This window comes from Bradysia coprophila, assembly GCF_014529535.1.
Source record: "Bradysia coprophila strain Holo2 chromosome X unlocalized genomic scaffold, BU_Bcop_v1 contig_20, whole genome shotgun sequence".
NCBI lineage: Eukaryota > Metazoa > Arthropoda > Insecta > Diptera > Sciaridae > Bradysia > Bradysia coprophila.
The window spans coordinates 940,155-959,935 of NW_023503307.1; the positions used below are offsets into that span (position 1 = coordinate 940,155).

The 19,781-nt window shown below is 34.6% G+C and overlaps 1 protein-coding gene across 6 annotated transcripts; it reads left to right on the top strand.

Annotated features, from left to right (window-relative positions):
• The first annotated feature begins 1,274 nt into the window (after positions 1 to 1,274).
• Positions 1,275 to 13,299, top strand: LOC119068766 (ecotropic viral integration site 5 ortholog). 6 transcript variants are annotated; one of them, XM_037172516.1, is made up of 14 exons: positions 1,275 to 1,577; positions 3,967 to 4,376; positions 4,443 to 4,735; positions 4,798 to 4,896; positions 4,960 to 5,050; positions 5,120 to 5,388; positions 5,456 to 5,614; positions 5,681 to 5,917; positions 6,001 to 6,024; positions 6,128 to 6,463; positions 6,540 to 6,850; positions 6,920 to 7,037; positions 7,106 to 7,204; positions 12,894 to 13,299. In XM_037172516.1, exons 2-14 carry the CDS (start codon positions 4,160 to 4,162, stop codon positions 13,026 to 13,028), a joined length of 2,388 nt encoding a protein of 795 aa, XP_037028411.1. In that variant the 5' UTR covers positions 1,275 to 1,577; positions 3,967 to 4,159; the 3' UTR covers positions 13,029 to 13,299. The 6 variants fall into 6 exon arrangements, with proteins under 6 accessions (XP_037028411.1, XP_037028409.1, XP_037028408.1 ...); XM_037172514.1 differs by having other exon boundaries at positions 5,998 to 6,024; positions 12,894 to 13,090; XM_037172519.1 differs by lacking the exon at positions 6,001 to 6,024 and adding an exon at positions 7,903 to 7,977 and having other exon boundaries at positions 1,314 to 1,577.
• The last annotated feature ends 6,482 nt before the right edge of the window (positions 13,300 to 19,781 follow it).

Below are 19,781 nucleotides of genomic sequence, written 5' to 3' on the forward strand. Positions count from 1 at the left end.
GTCCGAATCGACTCTTACGGCTTAATTTCGAAAATTGTTTTGCTTTCTGAGAAATGTATTCAAATTAAGCAGTTTTTAGTAAAAACAAAACATTTCTTAGCCTAGTTTTGTGAATCTTTTGGTTTAAATTTCTGTCTATATTTTATAGAAGGAAAATGAAGAGCAGTATTTATTTCAACATTCGTACTTTACAATATTCAAGTAACTGTTACAAATATTATGTATTTATACCTTATGTAATATCGATTCACAAGTTTATTTTTTAAATAAATTTTCAAGTCTGTGTTCAACAAATTAAAAAGCAATAAAAAAATAAAAATTCGAATCTTGCGGGAGGATTTTTTTTTCAACTCTACAAATTTATTCCCCTTGCAGCATGTGGAACATATCAGTCTGGATCAGTCATATCAGTGTGGATCTCTAAAAAAAACGCGAAAAATTTGCAATATTTGAACGCATCGCAATTCATCGATAATAGACTGTCCAGCGCTAAATCGTACACCGATGTGAAGACAAGAGTGTCTGTTGTCGAACACCGTAAAAATTTTGAAAATATATTCGGGACCCACGAAATTAAATAAAAAAAATCTCTGCCTGGGACTTCAGTTTACATTTATATCGATCGTCAGTTCTACGAGGTCACTAGTAACGCATAAAAGTACATAAAAGTTCTCGTATTTTCTCAGAAGTGCCTGCGTTCCGTTGCCATTCAATATTTGAAAACTGTGAGTCGCAATAATACCGAAAAAACTACAGTTACAGACAGTGAAATTTCAACATGAAAGTGCTTCAGCGCTGTTTTTCAACTGATCCATTGCTCGCGTTTATGTACGAGATTACCCCACAGAGAGGGATTCTTGCACTGTGCGAGACTTATAGACTTACCCTAACAGATGAATCTCGCACACCATCGACTTGTATGGTATGTGAAACTACCCATCCCCGAAGAAGTAGCAGACTCTGTTATTAAATAAATGCACATCTTGCCGCCTCTAAAAGTTTAAAATTCATAAAACATTTATTTGCATACATCGACTGAAAAAAATGTTCTCAGAATTTAAACGGGTCAAAATTATTCACTAAACAGTCCGAAATTATCTAATATCGATCTACCGATCTCAAACCACCTCATATTGATCACAAAATACATTTAAAAACGCAAACGAAATGCCACAGATTCTTCATAAAACTCAAACGTACTAGAATGATTACAAGATTTTGCAACATGTACTTGAACGGCAACGTCGCCATCATCAATGTAGCTAAAACAGCTAAAATGAGCAAGATATGACATTTGTGTTCATAGACCCTTCAGTGTGTTGGTGGTAGACATGTAAATCGGTGTTTGGGTGGAGAAAATCTTACAAAAAAATATTAAACCATCCCATCAGAAAAGTGTGAAAAATCTAACAAATTTTACTCGGTTTCATTTGAAATATCTTTGGTGATTTTCAATTATTTAATCAGCTCATCAAACTTGTGTCAATATATTTGTAAATAATTTTTAATTTTGGATGATTTCACCTGTGATGTGTGACGTTTCTATGTTTTTTTCTTCTTCTATACTGTTGCCTCAGGTGAGTTTATATATAATTTTTTGTTACTTTTACCTCTCTGGGCTGTTTTTGTTGCGAATTGTAATGCATTCTAATTAGATATTTCATATGGTAACGTGTCAATAAATTATTCCAATTGTCGCTGCGTGTAAACAGAGTTGTATACGTTCCACACACAGATATTATAGGGTGTAGATACTTTTGGGATAATTTTTTTTGGGGGAATGTTGTCATTAAATAAACAAAAATTGAGATAATCGATTTTTCAACAAAATGTTTACTTTCTCATCTCGTATTGTGATTGAGTGGAACTTCATAACCAATTTTTTTTATGGAATTTTGTAACTTGATACATTTTCTATCAAACAAAATCTCCTTTTTTTGATCTTAAAATAGAATACCATTCTTAGGTAATAGTAAACGGGGATATATGATTATCAGACATGTAAGGAGGAGAAAAAAAAATTAAAATTTGAAAATTGTTAAACTTTTCTGTATGTTTCCATTTTTTTCGTTTGCCTTCAAAAATTGATGTTCATGATTCATTCAGTCGAGATGAATTCATGTATAAAGCAATGCATGCACTATATGAATACTCTTGTTCCCATTTAATATTCGGTTACACAAGTTATTTGATTTCCATCATAATAATTTTTTTTTGAAACACCTACGAGTCTACGACCTACAATGATAACATTTAATTTCGTTGTTTTTCTGTCCATTATAATTTAGTGTGTCTCTTTTAAGCGTTAAGTTATCGAATTATTATCAATAAATAAGTGAATATGATCGGTTTAATAAGTCATTTTTTTTTGTATATTTAACATATAGTATACGTTCATTGGCGTGAGGTTCATAAAAAAAACAATTGGAACAAAAACAACCAAATTTAGTGCAAGTTACACCTTATCAATGTAGCTTAGACTTAAAAAAAATAATAAAAATTTCTGTGTGAATAGTTAACGTTTAAGTTTGTTGCTCCTAAATGTGTGTTCCATCGATTTAACAATGTGGCATGATGGTGTTTCATGCGGTTTCATGTTTACATTGAATTAAGGAAAGCGTTTAAATTATTGCGAAAGTTTTTCGTTTTTTGCTTCTTCTTTTTTTAAATAGAAATTTCGTGTAAAATTTTTGGGGCGCATATTTATGGAGGTTAGACATTTGGATAATAATAGAAACCGATCCGATACGATTGTACACACAGAATTTTTAGTCAAAGTCAGAAATGTGTTTGTTTGCATTTCAAACGATAAAAAAATTACTAAAAAAAAAATTGAATTGCCGTTTTATCAGTAAACAAAAAGAAAACAACAAATCGATAAATCGCGAATGTTTGCATTGTACGTGATTCCAAATTCATAAGTGATTTGATTTACCTGTTGTTGCGTTTATTAACTCAAGATTGTGCCCGATTTAAGATAAATCATTTTACGAAAAAAAAAAATACTTTTTTTCAATCCGACGATTTGTAGTGGAGTTTTTCTTTCTTAGTTCTCATCTCGGTCATTATATAGTCGCGGAAGGAGTTGTGAACGACGCGACATACATTTTTGTCAATCAATGGTTGTACACATTCCCTGTATGAATCACCTCTTCTCAACGTTCAACCACTTTTAACACACTTGTTTGCTTCTTTGTTAACGATATCTTTTCCCTAAACAGCCGTTTAAGCGCGATGACAACATTGTTGTTGGATTTCATGTTAGCAGTTTGATCAGTTGATGATCGAATCGTTTTTATTAAATTGCAATTTTCATTTGCTAAATACGCAGTCAATACTCTATCGTCACAAGTGTTAAATCTGTCGTCAATGATCAATAATGCAAAAACGGTTAAAACAAAGAAACATTTTTCGCATTTGCAAGTGTTGTTGCTAGTATTTACATTATGATGTAAGTGCACTAACAACCGTCGATAAATTGTTTCAAGTGTATTGTGTGGCAGACCATATGATTTCTAATCTTTGACTCAAAATTCGCTATTTCTTGTCGGAATCGCCTAATCACAATCACCTAATCGCATTCGTAAAATTATAGTTAATCACAGTCAACTGAAACCGGCAGTTTAATAGGCATTTAGGTATTACACATTTCTGTTCACTTTTCGGTAATTTGTTCAACACGATAAAGTTTATCTCTTTTAGTTTGAGGGCTTAGGAAATTGCAGTGTCGTGTCAATGAAGTTTCTTGACCCTTTCTTCGCGTATCTTATTCTATCAATTTTCGATCAATCAAGTAACTAGAGCAACCAATTCATATTAATTTTTCACATTGACTCTGTGTATGACTCTTTCGGTCAATATTCATTGGTTTCTGTAACGTCAGCAGTTATGATTTAATAGTCTCGTAACTTTGTTTTCTCTTGTCACAATTTCGTTTAATAATATTGAATTTGTTCTCTTCAACAGCACTCATTAACGACACAATCTAACAATTGAATCATCGTCGGTGGAGCAATCGATCTTCACCTCATCAGAATCAAAAGCAAATCAATTTTCGTGAAACAAAAAAAAAAAACAAACAATTACCTCCTGTTATGACCAGCATTGCACACAAATGACTTTCCTATTTCGAATGATTCCATGATTGTATACCGCGAAGATGACACTCACGACCATTGAAAGTGATATCAACAGTACACCAATTATGGATACGAGTCCACCGGCAACAAACTTACCAACATCTGAACTGAGTTTATTGGCCAAATTGGAAGCGGCGAATAAATTGATTGAAAGTGATGCGAAAAGTTTAAATTCATTGCAAAGTTCGGCTCACAGTCGAAAAAGTTCGGACACAAGTCAAATCAGTCTGAATTCCGGTGAGTCTAGCTTGTGGATTGCATCGTTTAATTTTCTTATACTACCGCGGTCTACTGTACATGCAGGAACGTCGGTTGGTGAAGAAGACATTTGGTCGACATGGGCGAGCATTGTGACGGATTGGGAAGGAAGTCTAAAAAGAAAAACTCCGACTGTGCGTGAACTAGTTCGTAAGGGAATTCCTCATCATTTCCGTGCAATCGTTTGGCAGCTATTATGTGGTGCATGCGAATCGGATAAGAAGCAATACGCTGATTATATCAAAGCGACATCAGCATGTGAAAAAGTTATTCGACGAGATATTGCTCGAACATATCCGGAACATGATTTCTTCAAGGAGAAAGACGGTCTGGGTCAGGTATGTGGAGTGTTAGCAGTAGTGGACGTTCGACAATCTTATAAAATGATTTCATTTTGCAGGAGGCTTTGTTTAATGTGATGAAGGCATATTCTCTGCACGATCGTGAAGTTGGATATTGTCAAGGTTCAGGTTTTATTGTTGGGCTTTTATTGATGCAGGTATGCCAATCGGTCTGTTGTTTCGAGTTGTTGTCACATTTTATCCACGCATTTTGTTTGCAGATGCCTGAGGAAGAAGCTTTTGCTGTGTTAGTTCAGATCATGCAACAACATCGCATGCGGGATATGTTCAAACCGTCAATGGCTGAGCTCGGTAATTCAATATAATTCATCCAGGCGAACAAGACAAAATATTAATTGGCTTACTTTCCCGAATGTCAAGGTCTTTGCATGTATCAACTAGAAAACCTCGTACAGGAGCAACTTCCCGAGTTGCATGTGCACTTTCAGTCGCAGGGATTTCAAACGTCAATGTACGCTTCCAGTTGGTTTTTGACACTATTCACAACAACATTGAACTTGGCTATCAGCTGTCGGGTGATGGATGTGTTCCTCAGCGAAGGAATGGAATTTATCTTCAAAATGGCTTTGGCTATGTTAGTATTAGGGAAGGAGCAACTGTTGTCAATGGACATGGAGGCAATGCTGAAGGTAATTCACAGTAAATTGGAATGCGAAGTGATATCTAATGGTTGACCGTTGGATTCGTCTCTTCCAGTTTTTTCAAAAGGAAATTCCTCAGCGCATCGAAAGTGATCCGGAGAGCCTTTTCAACTTAGCATTTGGTATGAAAATCAATACAAAGAAAATGAAGAAAATGGAAAAGGAATACGCCGATTTGAAGAAGAAGGAACAGGAAGAAATGGTTGAACTAAGGGTATGTGTCGTCTTGCGACTTTTTTTTGCAACAATGTCAATCAACACGAGAAAACTTCTTTTGCAGCGTTTGAGAAACGAAAATCGACTATTACGGAAACGAAACGAATTGCTGGAAGCCGAGAGTGCAGAGCTTGCCGATCGACTCGTACGAGGACAGGTGTCTCGCGCCGAAGAGGAGGAAACAAGCTATGCAATTCAGTCGGAATTGTTAATGCTACGACGGTCTCATCTTGAGATAGCCCATCAACTTGAAACGGCAAACGAAGAAGTGCGGGGATTGAGTTTAAGGTTGCAGGAAAACGTAAGTTGTCATAATTGTATTGGTCAATTGGTGGCGGTAAAATTAATGAAATTGTCTTTGTACATTTAACAAATTGTTAGCAGCAACAAGAAAGCTCTTTAGATACAGTAAGTTAAACGTTTTTATTTGAATGTGTGCCAAGCTATCGTTGTGTCGGTGACACCAGTGTATTTGTAACACTCTCCCTATTGTTTTCATTCCGATTTGCAGAACAACTCTCGACAAGATTCTATCGACGAATTATGTTTGAAAGAAGAGGCACTGAAACAGCGTGACGAAATGGTAACTTGTTTGCTGGAAGAACTGGTAAAGGTGCGTCAAGGACTGGCCGAAAGTGAAGATTCGATTCGCAGTTTAAAAACGAAAATCGAAGAACTGGAAGAAGACAAGAAAACACTTCGTGAGACAACACCCGACAATTCAGTAGCTCATCTACAAGACGAGCTGATCGCGAGTAAATTAAGGGAGGCTGAGGCTACACTATCGTTAAAAGACTTAAAACAACGAGTTCAAGAATTGAACACGCAATGGCAGAAGCAATTACAAGTAAGTGACCTGGTGCGTCCGAGAATCGTTGCATTAGCTGACAGTTCTTTTTCTCGTTTCTTTTTTCGCCACAAAGGAGCACAGAAATGACAACCTACAAGCGCCGGATTCGACGCCAAAGAAGTTACTATTCTGGGACACATCAAAATCAAATGATACCCAGAAATTGGAGGAAGAATTGATGACCACTCGAATACGTGAAATGGAAACACTAACCGAATTAAAGGAGCTACGATTGAAGGTAATGGAATTGGAAACTCAGGTTCAAGTGTCAACAAATCAGTTGAGACGACAAGATGAAGAGGGTAAAAAGGTGAAAGAAGAATTGGAATCGGCTTTGATGCGTGAAAAAGAAATGAGCAATAAGGCGAGAGAGCAACAGCACAGGTAAATGAAATCTGCATTCACGTCCTTGCATACTGAACTAATTTCGACCACCCATGTCGGCTTGCATAGATACTCAGACTTAGAATCTCGAATGAAGGACGAATTGATGAATGTTAAAATTAAATTCACCGAACAAAGTCAAACCGTGGCTGAGCTGAAACAGGAAATTTCCAGACTTGAAACGAAGGTAATAAGCCGCTCACACGCCTGGTTCTAATTTCGCATTTTTAATTAATTTCCATTTTGTTCCGATAGAATTCCGAAATGTTGGCTGAAGGTGAACTGAGATCTAATTTAGATGAATCTGATAGAGTTAGAGACTTGCAGGATAAGGTGGCAGATCTCAAGGCTGAAGTAAGTCGTTACATATTTCATTTGATTATCTCAAACGCTCTAAACGAAATTTGTCAAATTTTATAAAAACAAAAAACAAATCAAAAATTTCACCCTTGCTGTGGCTTAAACACACACATCCACACAAAAACACTTTGTACATAAATTGGGTTGAGCACCTCACTATTTATTACACTACAACTACTACTAACCATTGATTAACCATAATTTTTAATAAATTTTGACGACTGATGAACATTGAACATATGTTGCTTTCCTTCGTTGTACATTTGTTTTTAAAACTAAAATTTGGAATAATGTACAAGCCGCTCGTATGCTATTATCATTAATTTTATAGTACGCTTTACCAGTTTTCTGTCATTTTGAAGTCTTACGATTCTTATAATGACAGCCGATGTCGTTGGTTCTTAGCGACTTTCAGTCAGATGATCATTTTTTTCCTTCGATAAAAACAACCTAATTCCGATGCGATCGCAAGAAGAAACTTAGGCAAAGGATGTCTTAAGTGGTTTATTCAACGCAAAATGCCGGTTTAGTGAAAAAGAAATTTTTTGAAATCTTTTTATCGACGCGGTCAAAGGTCACGTAAAACATTTTCGTTCTTCTTTATTGAAAAATTTATTTTTTGATTTTTGTAAAAAAAAAAACGAAAACCGAAAGTGTTCTTTCATTTTCATTCAACTAATATCAATTTTTAGTTCCCAACGCCAATAACTAGCCCAGAAACTGAACCATGGAAATGGATTGGTTAGAAAAATTAAATGAACCAGCAGGTCACTAATATTTTACTTCTCTTTCTATTTTGTAAACTTATAATTACTCGATCGGTTGTATTGTGCATGGGGTTTGTGGTTTTCATTTTAAAATTGTTGGATTGATCGAATGGTATGAATATGAATTGTTGCTGTTGTTTTGGTTTAATTGAAGTTAATGTGACTGATTATGTTATGCATGTGTTTCGGATTCTGATTTTCGTTTTTCGAATAGTTTGACCATATGGCTTCACGTTCGTAGTTAGTGGAAATCGAAACGAAATAGTTGTTTACGCATCTGTTCTGGACGATTTATTTTAGGAATTTTCGTCTTTCGTAAACACAAACATACGACAGTGCCTAAAGCCAATCGTCCAAAACTGAAGCGTATCCAGCTTAACATGCAAAAGCGACAATAAATCACGAGAAAACTTTAATATTTTGTCACTTTTGTCCCCGGAAGCATGTGAAATCTCTTTTCTTTCCAATTGATTGGTTCAATTAACCTTTTAGAAACGGCTAAGTGAAAGGGGTGAGCCTCTAGTTTCTTTAGCAAAAGCTAGGTGATAGACGAACTTAGTATTGCTAATATGGAGATGTGATTTTGCCGTTTGTGAAAGGTTAAAAACTGCATGGTACTGATTGTGAATGGCCAGATATTTATTAATATATTTTATCGTAATTCCTTCAATTCATTTAGTAACCAAATACAAAGAAAAAAACAGGACTTTTGGGTATGGGAATGCTTCCAAGAATAATTGTGGTATCAATTTTGAAGCTTTAGCACAACGGTTGTATTGAATTCACAGCCTCCCGTGGATGGTTTTTATTTAAGATATTTCAACAAAAAAAACTTAACCTAAGTTTTACATGTCAAATTCAGGTCATGTAAAATTAGCTCTCACCTTACGAGATGCAGATGCAGTCAATAGATTAAATTTAATATGATTTGTAATCGACTTCAGACTGTTCACTGCAGCAGGACCTACGGAAAGCTGGTCCAATCGACTGGAACACATACCAAATTCGCTACTTCTCTGTTAAAGACAATTGAGCTTATTTTTCATGACCTCAATTTGACCTATTCCGAGCACTAATTAAAAGAAAAAGCCTCGCCTCAGTCATTTCAATTTTTATATCTACTATGGAATTCTCAGGAACATGTCGGTTTCTGTCGGTGAACACTACCACCCCCAGACATCTTAGTTTTGAATGACATAATATTTAGATGATAATTCCTGTCTACCATTTATAGGAAATGTTCCCTCTTCAGGGAATATGCAATACATATTATATCCAGTCTATTCATGACGAAAATAACTTTTCAAATTCGGTGATAATCAACTGATTATGTCATGTGTCAATGGTTTCAAATCAATAATTCACACACAGAGCACATAGCCTTTGTATCAATTTTAATTATTATTTTCATTCACAATTTTCATTTGACTCATTGTATCCGTTTAACATTGTGTCACTGCTTGATGGCTTCATATTTTGCATATTAAAATTATTTTACTACCTTTCAGGCGTGGACATGATTCACATTCTTTGTAGATATCTGGTTTCTGTTTTAATTAAGTTTAGTTAATTAACGATAAATATTTCCCTGACAAGGCTGGCTAATTCACTAATTCCACCGTTTTGATTTATTGTAGGTGTAGGTGTTGCCTGGTATTATTTAATCAATTTTATTACACGGACTACGCCGTGACATTTGAAACATTCTTTTTTTGTCAAAACATAATTATTTCAATAATTTTACTGATTTACTGAGAAACCATACCATAGAATTTATCGATTATAGTTTAAAAATTTAATTTCGCTTTTGAGATGTTTCCTTAATCATCAGCTTACTGTTCCAATGCGTCTGTGTCCTTCTCTGTGTATGAAAGTCCAACATTTCTACTATAGTGCTCTTCATTGCTTATTTTCGATCTACCAGCAATAGTTTCGAATTAATTCTGTATTGCTGGAATGAATATTCATAGTTGGGATGAACTTAGTATTACTAGTGAACGATGTGAAAAAAAGAGAATTAAAATATCGATAAATTCACTTCGTAACTGTTGAACGATAAGAAAATAGTTACGCGGAACCGTTACGCGTATGGTTTTTTTTAAATCTTAAAAATACAACTTTTGAATCATGTAAACAGTTAAAACCGAATTTTTCTTCCGTTTTCCTTTTTAACCTACACTCCGAAGCAATTCAAAAGGGCTGAACAACATTTCTTCAGTTTCTCATATTTCTTTATAAAACATCATTTAGGAACTTCATTTTAACAAATTTTACCACATTTGATTCATTTCTTTGCACAAGTAAAGTTTCCTTTGGTTGAATAACCGCAGAGCAAAGAGATGAATTATAAAATTGTTGCATTTGTATCAGGTCAGATAAATCTTTGATTTGTACTGATCTGAACCTTTCATCTGAAACATTTGGTCTCAATTAACCTTTCACGGACGAGGGAAGCATGTCACAAATATGAAATGTCATCATCGAATCTGTTACTTATTTCAATCTGAGTATTTTCAGATTCGATTTTAATTTGTCGATACCAAATGAGTATGATTCAACCGTCCGTGAAAGGTCATGTAGTTTGCATGCAAAATAGATAAAACTGAAATCAATCTAAAAGATTAAAAATCCTACTTAATACTACTATTACAAATCTAAGGGTCGAATAATGGTCAACTACAATTTGAAGTATGGAAATTTGATAGTCCGAACAAAAGGCGATTTTAATAATGTTGCAGTGAGACACTTCTATGATTCGACCTATAGAAATGTACAGTAAATTGCAATATAACCCAACACATAATGTGCTTATTACGCTGTCTGTGTAATGGGCTATTTTGAAAATGATTTTACTGTTGAAGATGAGAGTGGATTGGTGCACATGTGACAGGGGCGGATCCAGCTTTTGCTCTGACCCAGGCGGATAAATGAGAAAGTTTCTGACACAGGCGGCTTTTGTTTAAAAAAAAAATTTCTACGTAAAAATCTTCTGACCATATCCTTGACTATCTTCGGCACGGAATGTAAGCTTTTCCCTCGAAGATAAACCCATTCTCCATGTTTCAGCAATATCAATGCACATTACATCCTTTTCGCTCACGCTCACATCAAATTCACATTTACCTGCAGCACGTAATATTACATTACAGTCTTGCTGCGACATTTTTTGTTGAGGCGTCTGGGAAGGTTGTTTTTCACACGTCGAAACAAAAAATTTCCCAGCTAGACAGTTCGGTACTCTGTTGTCTCGCGGTAATGAATCGTTTTCTGACCGCAAGACAATAAAATATTGTACCTACCTGCTTCCAAATTTTTATTTTAACGAGAGGGAAGGTTATCGCATGTACTTAATGTATTATTTCTACAGATGTGTAATATATTCGATTGAATCTGGACGGTCGAATTCTCCAACCAGTTTATGAAAATTGAAAGTCAGTGCATCAAAAAAGCTTCACTAACGTAAACGAGCAACAAAAGTTCGACCGTCCAGATTCAATTGAACCCATTTATCTGTTCCATTACATCGTATCTTACCATGTAATTTATTTGATAAAATCGGTTTTTTGGTTTGAGTTTTGAGTACATTCCTATTGAAAAAATGTTGCGAATCTAACACTATCGGTATTCAAAAATTAAATAGCTATCATTATCTCTGATAGAAAAATGTTTTTTTTTTGTCGCTATTTCGCTAATAGCGCGACATCCATGTGATAATAAGTGTATTGATTGCATGTATGTGTCATATTTCTCTTCATACATTTAGTGCGCTGTGCATGTTTCTATCATTAATAATAATTTTTTTCAATTAATGCTAATGCATTTTTTCAATTAGATTAGCATATCGCTGTAAAGACTGTTTCGTTAATGGTGTAAGATTACATTCGTAAAAGAAATGTTCAAACCATATGCCTCGAATTTTTATGTATTCTGGTTGTATGACAACGTTTGACAAACCGTAGCTAAATAAACAAGCTTACCTGCCAGCAGGCGTAATTAGTTATTTATGCCACTGAGTGATAATAGTATATTACTTCCGAGGTTCCAAGTTGTGTATTTGATAAGTGGGGTGTTACAGCCCGACCCGAAGGGGAGGGCTGTATTCCCCACTTGTCAAATAACAACTTGGAACCTTGTAGGTACAATGCTTTACGTGGTTAGGCAATGTAAATGAAAATGAAAGATGCCGTAACACGTAATAGTAATATTCTCAACTAATGAACGAAGAGTCAAACTTTCCTTGCCTCTATTGAGAAAAACGTTGTGAGGGATTCTTTTGAAAAACAGCCTACTGAAATCGGGCCTATTTTTGAGAGAAATTATTTTTATATGCCTAGACGGGGCTTGACCCCGAGACAAAACCACCTTCAAAAAAAAAAATCCGGCCATTGTGTCGTCAGTGGGAGTTCAACGAAAGCCGAAAAGTGCAATTTTCTTACCTGTTTTTGCTAGTTGCTTTTACATAAGATGTAAGTGTCTGCGCACGTAAAATCCCAGACTAAAGGCTTACCTTTATGCCAAGGTATCAAAGTTAGCCCGTCCGGTTGTTTGCCATCAGATCGGTTGCATCCAACCGGTTCGCGAGTCGGAACACCACAAGTAACGAGGGATCGCTTTATCAAATCGTTAAACATTTCATGTCTAGTTCTTCGACCCGCGCTCGATTTACAACAAAATTACCTTAATTGTAATAAACCCAAATTGACTCTAGAGTGGTGAAACATGTGACTTAACTAAAGTTTCGAGGTATGTTATTATGCATTTTCGAGGCATGTAGCTGAACATTTGTTTTATTTTTAAGATGATTTCCAAAAGTAGCAAATTTTACATTAATTTTCCCAACTATATATCCAATGTAGACCATACCCACCGTCACAATGGACAATAAACAATTTTCTGATAAATTAAATTCATTTCAGATATCAGCATTCAAAAGTCGTGGCAATTTTAATTTAAGAAAAATGAAAAGTGATTCTATTCAATCAATCGAATCGGACATTGATCTAAGCGAAATGCAAATGCGAAAAGACAGTAATTCGTCATCAAACTTATGAAGTTATTGATTGTTTGGTTTTTTTTTTTAAATAATTTATAAAACATTTAGCATCTGCTCTCCATCCGACATGATATTTTTTTTTTAAATGAGGGAGATAATTAATTGAAGTTCTTCTGAGAGAAGACTTTATTTTATTGGGAAGGAAGAAGAGGAAAAAGAGAAAGAATTTATGTTGATATTTTCCCCATATTTTTTTGTTAGTTTTGTCTGCAATCTTAAAATATATTATAGAAAAAATTAAATTATAAACTAAATTATTTGCACAAGATAAAAACAAGAGAAATTTATTTAAAAGAAAAAACAATTTATTTATTAATTTTATAGAATAAAATGAAAGTTTAAAAAAAAGCAAAACTGATGATATCATAATCTACTTAAAAACAAATTAAAAACAAACAAAAAACGAAAGAAAATATTTTTAATAAAAAATATATTAAAAAAAAAAACAAAAATGATGTTCCAACACTTAAAAAAAAAAAACGACTCAATCGATCATGCAAAACAATTTTCAAACAATTATTAAAAGTAAAAAAGAAAAAAATGCCAAAAAACTTCCACTAAAACAAAATAAAGTAAAAACGAAAGGTAAAAATAAAAAAATAAACATTTTTTGTTTGAGGTTATTATACAAAACTTATATAAAAAAACAAATACTCGTGATTTAAAAAAGAAAAATGTTTTTTACGAAAATAAAGTAAAAATTAGTTGGAATATCGTACAGTATTTCATAAAAAAAATCATAAAAATAAATAAAAAAAAATATTTGATAAAATTATAGTAATTGATATAAGAGTAGTGTCGACGATTAAAAAAAGAAAATTATGTAGCTGATGCGTCAGTGGATTTTAAAACAGAATTTTAAGCGCAAAATGCTATAATATCTTTTGGTTCTTCATTTATACTTTGGATGTAGTGCAGTCCTGATCGGCGAGAGATTATTCGATCGAAACCATAGACTCAATTGTTATAAAAGCACAATAAGCAATCATACTGTGTGTAATACTCCATAGAAGTACTTCACAGAATTCAGGTTTTTAATAAATTAGTGGATAAAGAAACGAATCGAAACATATTGCGAGTAAAGTGCACTCAAAGCTCCGATAGTTATTGTCATCACTTTGCACTTTCCGTTTTTGCACACTTTGTTTTCAATTTCATGAAAAACGTTCAATGGTTGCTGTTTTTTCTATATTGTCATTATTGTCCAGTCTCTTCAGTTGAACTGAGTTCAATGCGACGACTATTCGAACTTCCGATACTCTGCAGATGGCGTCAATTTCCTATGAAAAAGCAACGATCACGAGTTGTCATCTGATTTTTCTCTCATTTTTCCATATATATTTTTGACTTATCGTGATTTTTGCTAATAGAGTTTCCATTTTACACCAATATTGTCACATTTATCATTCGGTCAAAAAACTCTCTTGCCGCAGAATTGCAATCTACATCCCGAACACATTTTATGCACTAGCTGAGATGTGTCTTCATCTTTATAATATTTTTTGTTGATAGCTTTAGCATCGGTTTTTATTCAATTGCACTGTAGTCGGAATGGCCAAGGTCCGCTGTAGTTTTTCTTTAAACTGACCTCTATATGCTCTATATAAAGATGGGAAAAAATTTCCAATTGTTCAATTTTGTCTCTGGTAAATTTAGCTGGGCCCTCATTACGCTCAAAATATTTTAACAGAAATTCGTGCAATGTTATGCAACTCTACGTGTATAGCTCAAATAATATTTCATTTCGTCATTAACCATAACAGAAAGTAAATCGACTTTTTGGTAACTGTTTTGAGGAATGGATTTTCTTTAGCTCTTAGCATACGAACTCTATTTTTATCATCTTTAAAATCGGATTAATTCAACCGAAAATGTCAAATTATTATTCGCACTTTGTCGATTCAACAAAGTTCGAATGTCTTCCATGTTGGAGTGCCAAATTCAGTTCTCTATATTTGAAATATGGAATGGTCTATCTGGACGGCCATTTTCGCATCTAGTTCTATTCGATTAACGATCACTTTTTGATTGGCGTTTTCATCAATTTATTTTTCAGTATACGTAGGATGGCCTATTTTGAAAGATTTTCGATTTTTTTAGAATTAAAGAAACAAAGGTACATGGTAGACCGTAATATGCATATAATTATACTCGAATCATGTGTGTATATATGATGCTATTATCATGGATACGATACTTCGACCAGTCCCATCCATCTAAGCTATAGAAAAGCTATAAAATGTGACAACTGGTCATCCTCATCATGGTATTCTGATAATTTAGAATTTCATTTCTCTATAGTTGCTTCGAGAATTGAATATCTGATCCCACAATGCTCAACAGCTCAAAGCGTTCGGTGTCCCCCTTCTTCAAAGTATATATTTTGCGTTAGTCATTTGATTGTTTATTTTCCGTATTATGTAACTTGTCACTATGTTATTCAAATCAATCTTCATCATCGTCACCACAAACATTTAAAACAATGTCTACCTGAAAATATTTATCAGCTTTCAATAAACGAAAGTTGATGGAATGTTCGTTCAATCAACATTAAATCGATGAAGGGGCTAAATTAGAATTTATAGTAATCGGGTATAACTGGAGAGATATATGAAGCTGCAATCAATTTATGACTAATTTCGTTTTGTCTTATCTCTCGATCAATTTGCATTTTAAAACAAACAATGAAGAAAATACATTACCAACTCCTAACGTTTATAGTAGTAAATAACGTATGTACTTTTTAGATTTAGATATTATTGTGTAGACACAACAAAAAAGAAGGAAAAAAATCATAGAAATTAATACATCGCCGATCATTTTTTTCGTTTTTCGTTTTGTATTCTTTTAAACTATTTTCTATTTTCTACTACTACATTCCCTAATCTCATCAACAGAGAAAAATACTTTCCATTAATGATTTCTTTATAATTTAGTTGTCGCCATAGATCTACACTCTAAACGATTCATGGTTGGCGCATTATCGTTATCTGATTTCCCATTGAATAATTATTAAGTACGAAAACGGGACATGTCACTTTAGCGAGTTATAAGAAAAATAAAATTTGATTAAATTAGGTCCACTTTAAAAGACTGAATATGTCTATAAAAGAATTTTTTTTAGTAGTTTAAAACAAAAAGGAAATTCGTCAGCCTTATAAGGCTAAGCTTAGCCTATTGGAAGCGGACCTAAGTCAATGAAATTTAATTTTTCAACGCGAATCTGATTCTGCATTTAACTTGTGGGTTACTTTCACGATGTAAGTTTCATCGTCAGCGCCACCGTCTGCCTCTCGAGAGTATAGGTCTATGGTTGTCATTTTTCATACTTAACACTTTACCAATATACTTAAAAATGTGTACACCATTTTTCGAAGATGGTGAATATCCTCCAACTAAATTTAGTTAAAACAAAGTCAAGTCGACAAGCAATTAATTTTTTTTTTTTGTAAACTTTTTCGAAAAAAAACGTCGTTTTTGTATGCAAAGTATTTAATTAATTTTATCAAATATAAATTTAAAGAATCCAATTTTACTTATTGAGACACAAAAAAAGTAAGAAATGAAAGAAAAAACACAATGGTATTGATGAGTTGTCCGTTTATTTATTAAAATTTTACTTTTGCAATTTGTTTGAAACTAAAATTTTATGTATGTGATTATATCTAGGCAATTTAATAAATTAAATTTACAAACGGTCTTGCGTTCACCATTTTTTTTTTATCCGGTACATGGCTGTTGAATATGTTCATTTGAAATTGTACACAAGCATGTCAATTTTGTTGGAAATTCGAAAACATCTACAAGAACCAAAAGAACTCTGAGCTAAAGCCACGAGCCGAATTTATATTATCTGGCGTTTGTTCCAGCAGAGCGTGTGTGTACATCGTTGTACTGACCGCATACATGCATTGTACATGTTTGTTCCGACCTTCGTTAACAAAAGGTAACCGTCGTTACAACAATTTTACAAAAAAAAAAAAAAAAAAAAAAATGACAAAAGACCCCACAACCCAACATGTTTTCGTGAAACCAATGTCCCAGAATTTCACAAAGCAGTGACACACAAAAGTGACACATCGGCTTCAGCTGTTTTTCGGATGGTCCAATCACTCAGACGAATCTGTTCATATTATCATCAGACCCATCATGAGGTTTAACTCGTGATATTTCACCTCTATAAACAAATATAGGAACTTTTCTTTATATGAGTGGACCAGGTGAAAAACAGTTGATACGTATTCATTTCTAAAATTCACTGACGTCTACGGTACAGCTGACTTTGAAATTAGTCGCTCATTTCGTTTCAGCTGTTTTTCAGCTGGTCATAAAAACACTTATACAAGGGTACTTAGACTTGTTTATGCGAGTGAATTCGTGTAAGGATGTGAAAGCAGTTTTATTTGTATGAGTGGACCAGCTGAAAAACAGCTGAAAAGAAGTGAATCACTTAGTTCAGTCGACGGTTTTATTTTTTGATAAAACTTCTTTGGATTTAACTATCAAAAGTTACGACCCTGGGCTTCAATTCTCATACGTTCGTAACTTTTACAATTCGGAACTTGATGGGATTGTATACACGCAACTGTCAAGTTACGAATATTTGGAGTTACGAAAACATGGAAGTGTCGCCCTGAGTATTCCATAAAGCTTCAGTCAAATTTCATCTTAAGTTTGCTTCAGCTGATTTTCATCTGGGTCACTCATACAACACGCGTACACTCAAGATCAGATCAAATCATCGGATTAATAAGTCTCTTGTTACCAGAGACCTCATAGTTGCTGTTCGTGAACGTGACCGGCTGTTCCATCTGCACTGCCTACATCCTGATAACTCTCAGCTCGCTGAATTGTACCGCAACAAGGCCAGTTATGTAAAGTCGACTAATGAGAAACTGAAATCCGAATTTTACACCAAAAAAATTGAAGATGCAGCTGGTAATGCCCGAAAGACGTGGAAAGTGTACAAAGAAATTGTCTTTAATCAACACCAGCAGCAGCAGCAACAAGATCAAACCATCATGATAAATGGAGTCCCTACTTCCGATTCAATTGATTCCTGCAACACTGTTAACAATCACTTCTGTAGTGCGGGTGAACGTTTGGCAACCGACATTATCTCGATCCATGGATACGACGTCGATGATATTAACAATCTATACCCTGAGCACTCCGGCAATAATTGGTCGTTCAAGGAAATCAATACCGAAACTGTAATGACCTCCATCAGCAAGCTACCCAACAAAAAATCAACTGGTGTTGACAACGTTCCTATGAGCCTTATAAAAGCCACATCGAGCTCGATAGCACCGCTTATAGCAATCTGCTTTAACATTGCCATCTGGTCAACTGTGTACCCTTATGAGCTTTTGAAAGGTCGTCTGAAACTTATCCATAAGTCGGGAGACTTCGATATTGAAAATTTTCGTGGCCTTACGCTGCTTCCGGCATTATCCAAAGTGTTTGAGCTCATACTGACAGATCAACTTACCAGCTATCTTGACAGCATTCATTTCTTCCGTGGCAGTCAGTTTGGATTTTTAAAAAACTCAAGCTGCATTGGAGCTGCACATCAACTGGTGGATTTCAATAAGGCGAATTTCCGGAAAGCACACGGCAATAAGAAGAAATATGTTGCTTGTATATTTGTCGATTTAAAACGTGCATTCGACACCGTCGATCCGAAACGTCTTGAACGAAAGCTAGATTAGATTAGATTAGATTAGATGGGAGGGTGTAAGCCCAGCACCTAAGCCTCAGATGGGCCTGTTGTGCTATTGTACAAGTCTCTTGATCATATGGACTGTGATTTTACATCATATCTCTCCCGACTTAGATTGTTCACAAATCGACCGTGTGTTAACGTCCCATACGTTGTGAATTCTCCAAGCCGTGGGTGGTATGCGAATACCACAACCATCACTAATTGACCTGTACATTTTCCCAAAGATGGCGCTATCAACATTGTCATGTTGTAGCTCTTTCTACTATTGACATTATGTCGATATGGTTTCTTTTATGGAGAAAGCGAATGTTGGGTTTTTTGATATTTCCGACTTTGTTACGGTTACGGCTATTAGTTTTAGGTAATAGCAAGTGTCTAATCACCATAGGCCATGAGTTGCCTCTTCGTATAAATCGCCATGCCACCATGTGACTGAACTCGTTCTGGCGTTGCAGGTTGTAGCGTTTGAATGATTCGTATTTCGTCATATCCCTTGACATCCATACAACGTATCAATCAATAGATCTGTTAAACCTCGCGGTCATTTTGGAGTACAAGATAGTTTCTGTATCTTGGGATTGTACCACAGCAAATTTGTAAAAATTTGCTATGTGGTTTTGGGGTGTCAAATGAGAACCCGAAGCGTTTGTACCTTACCTGCACTAAAATTGACTGCCAGATGCCATACGGCAATGTGTCATTTTCGTACATTAATCGAGCACGTAATTTAGCATTAGCTTCTGGTAGAGTCGATTGTTAATCCGTAAACCGACGCCACGAAGCACATGTTAAATAACAAAGGAAATAACACAATTGTTGATATCGCACAATGAGGCGAGAACGACTTTATTGATCAAAGAGAAAATGACCTACGAGAACAACACTTTGACTTCGTTAATAAAACCTTTAAAATAATTTCACCATTTAAACATTACAGCAAAATAAAAACACCAAAGCCGTAAAAGTTGGCACAGAAATTAGACAAAATCGAAAATGAATTCACACACAGCCACACAAAAGAAACAC

What these genes read in the sequence shown, in the direction of transcription:
- LOC119068766 (XM_037172513.1), top strand. Translation starts at nt 4,160, where the DNA reads ATGACACTCACGACCATTGAAAGTGATATCAACAGTACACCAATTATG. An exon ending in AGAAAGACGGTCTGGGTCAG is followed by an intron (nt 4,736 to 4,797) that starts GTATGTGGAGTG and finishes TTCATTTTGCAG; the next exon opens with GAGGCTTTGTTTAATGTGAT. An exon ending in TTTCCAGACTTGAAACGAAG is followed by an intron (nt 7,038 to 7,105) that starts GTAATAAGCCGC and finishes TTGTTCCGATAG; the next exon opens with AATTCCGAAATGTTGGCTGA.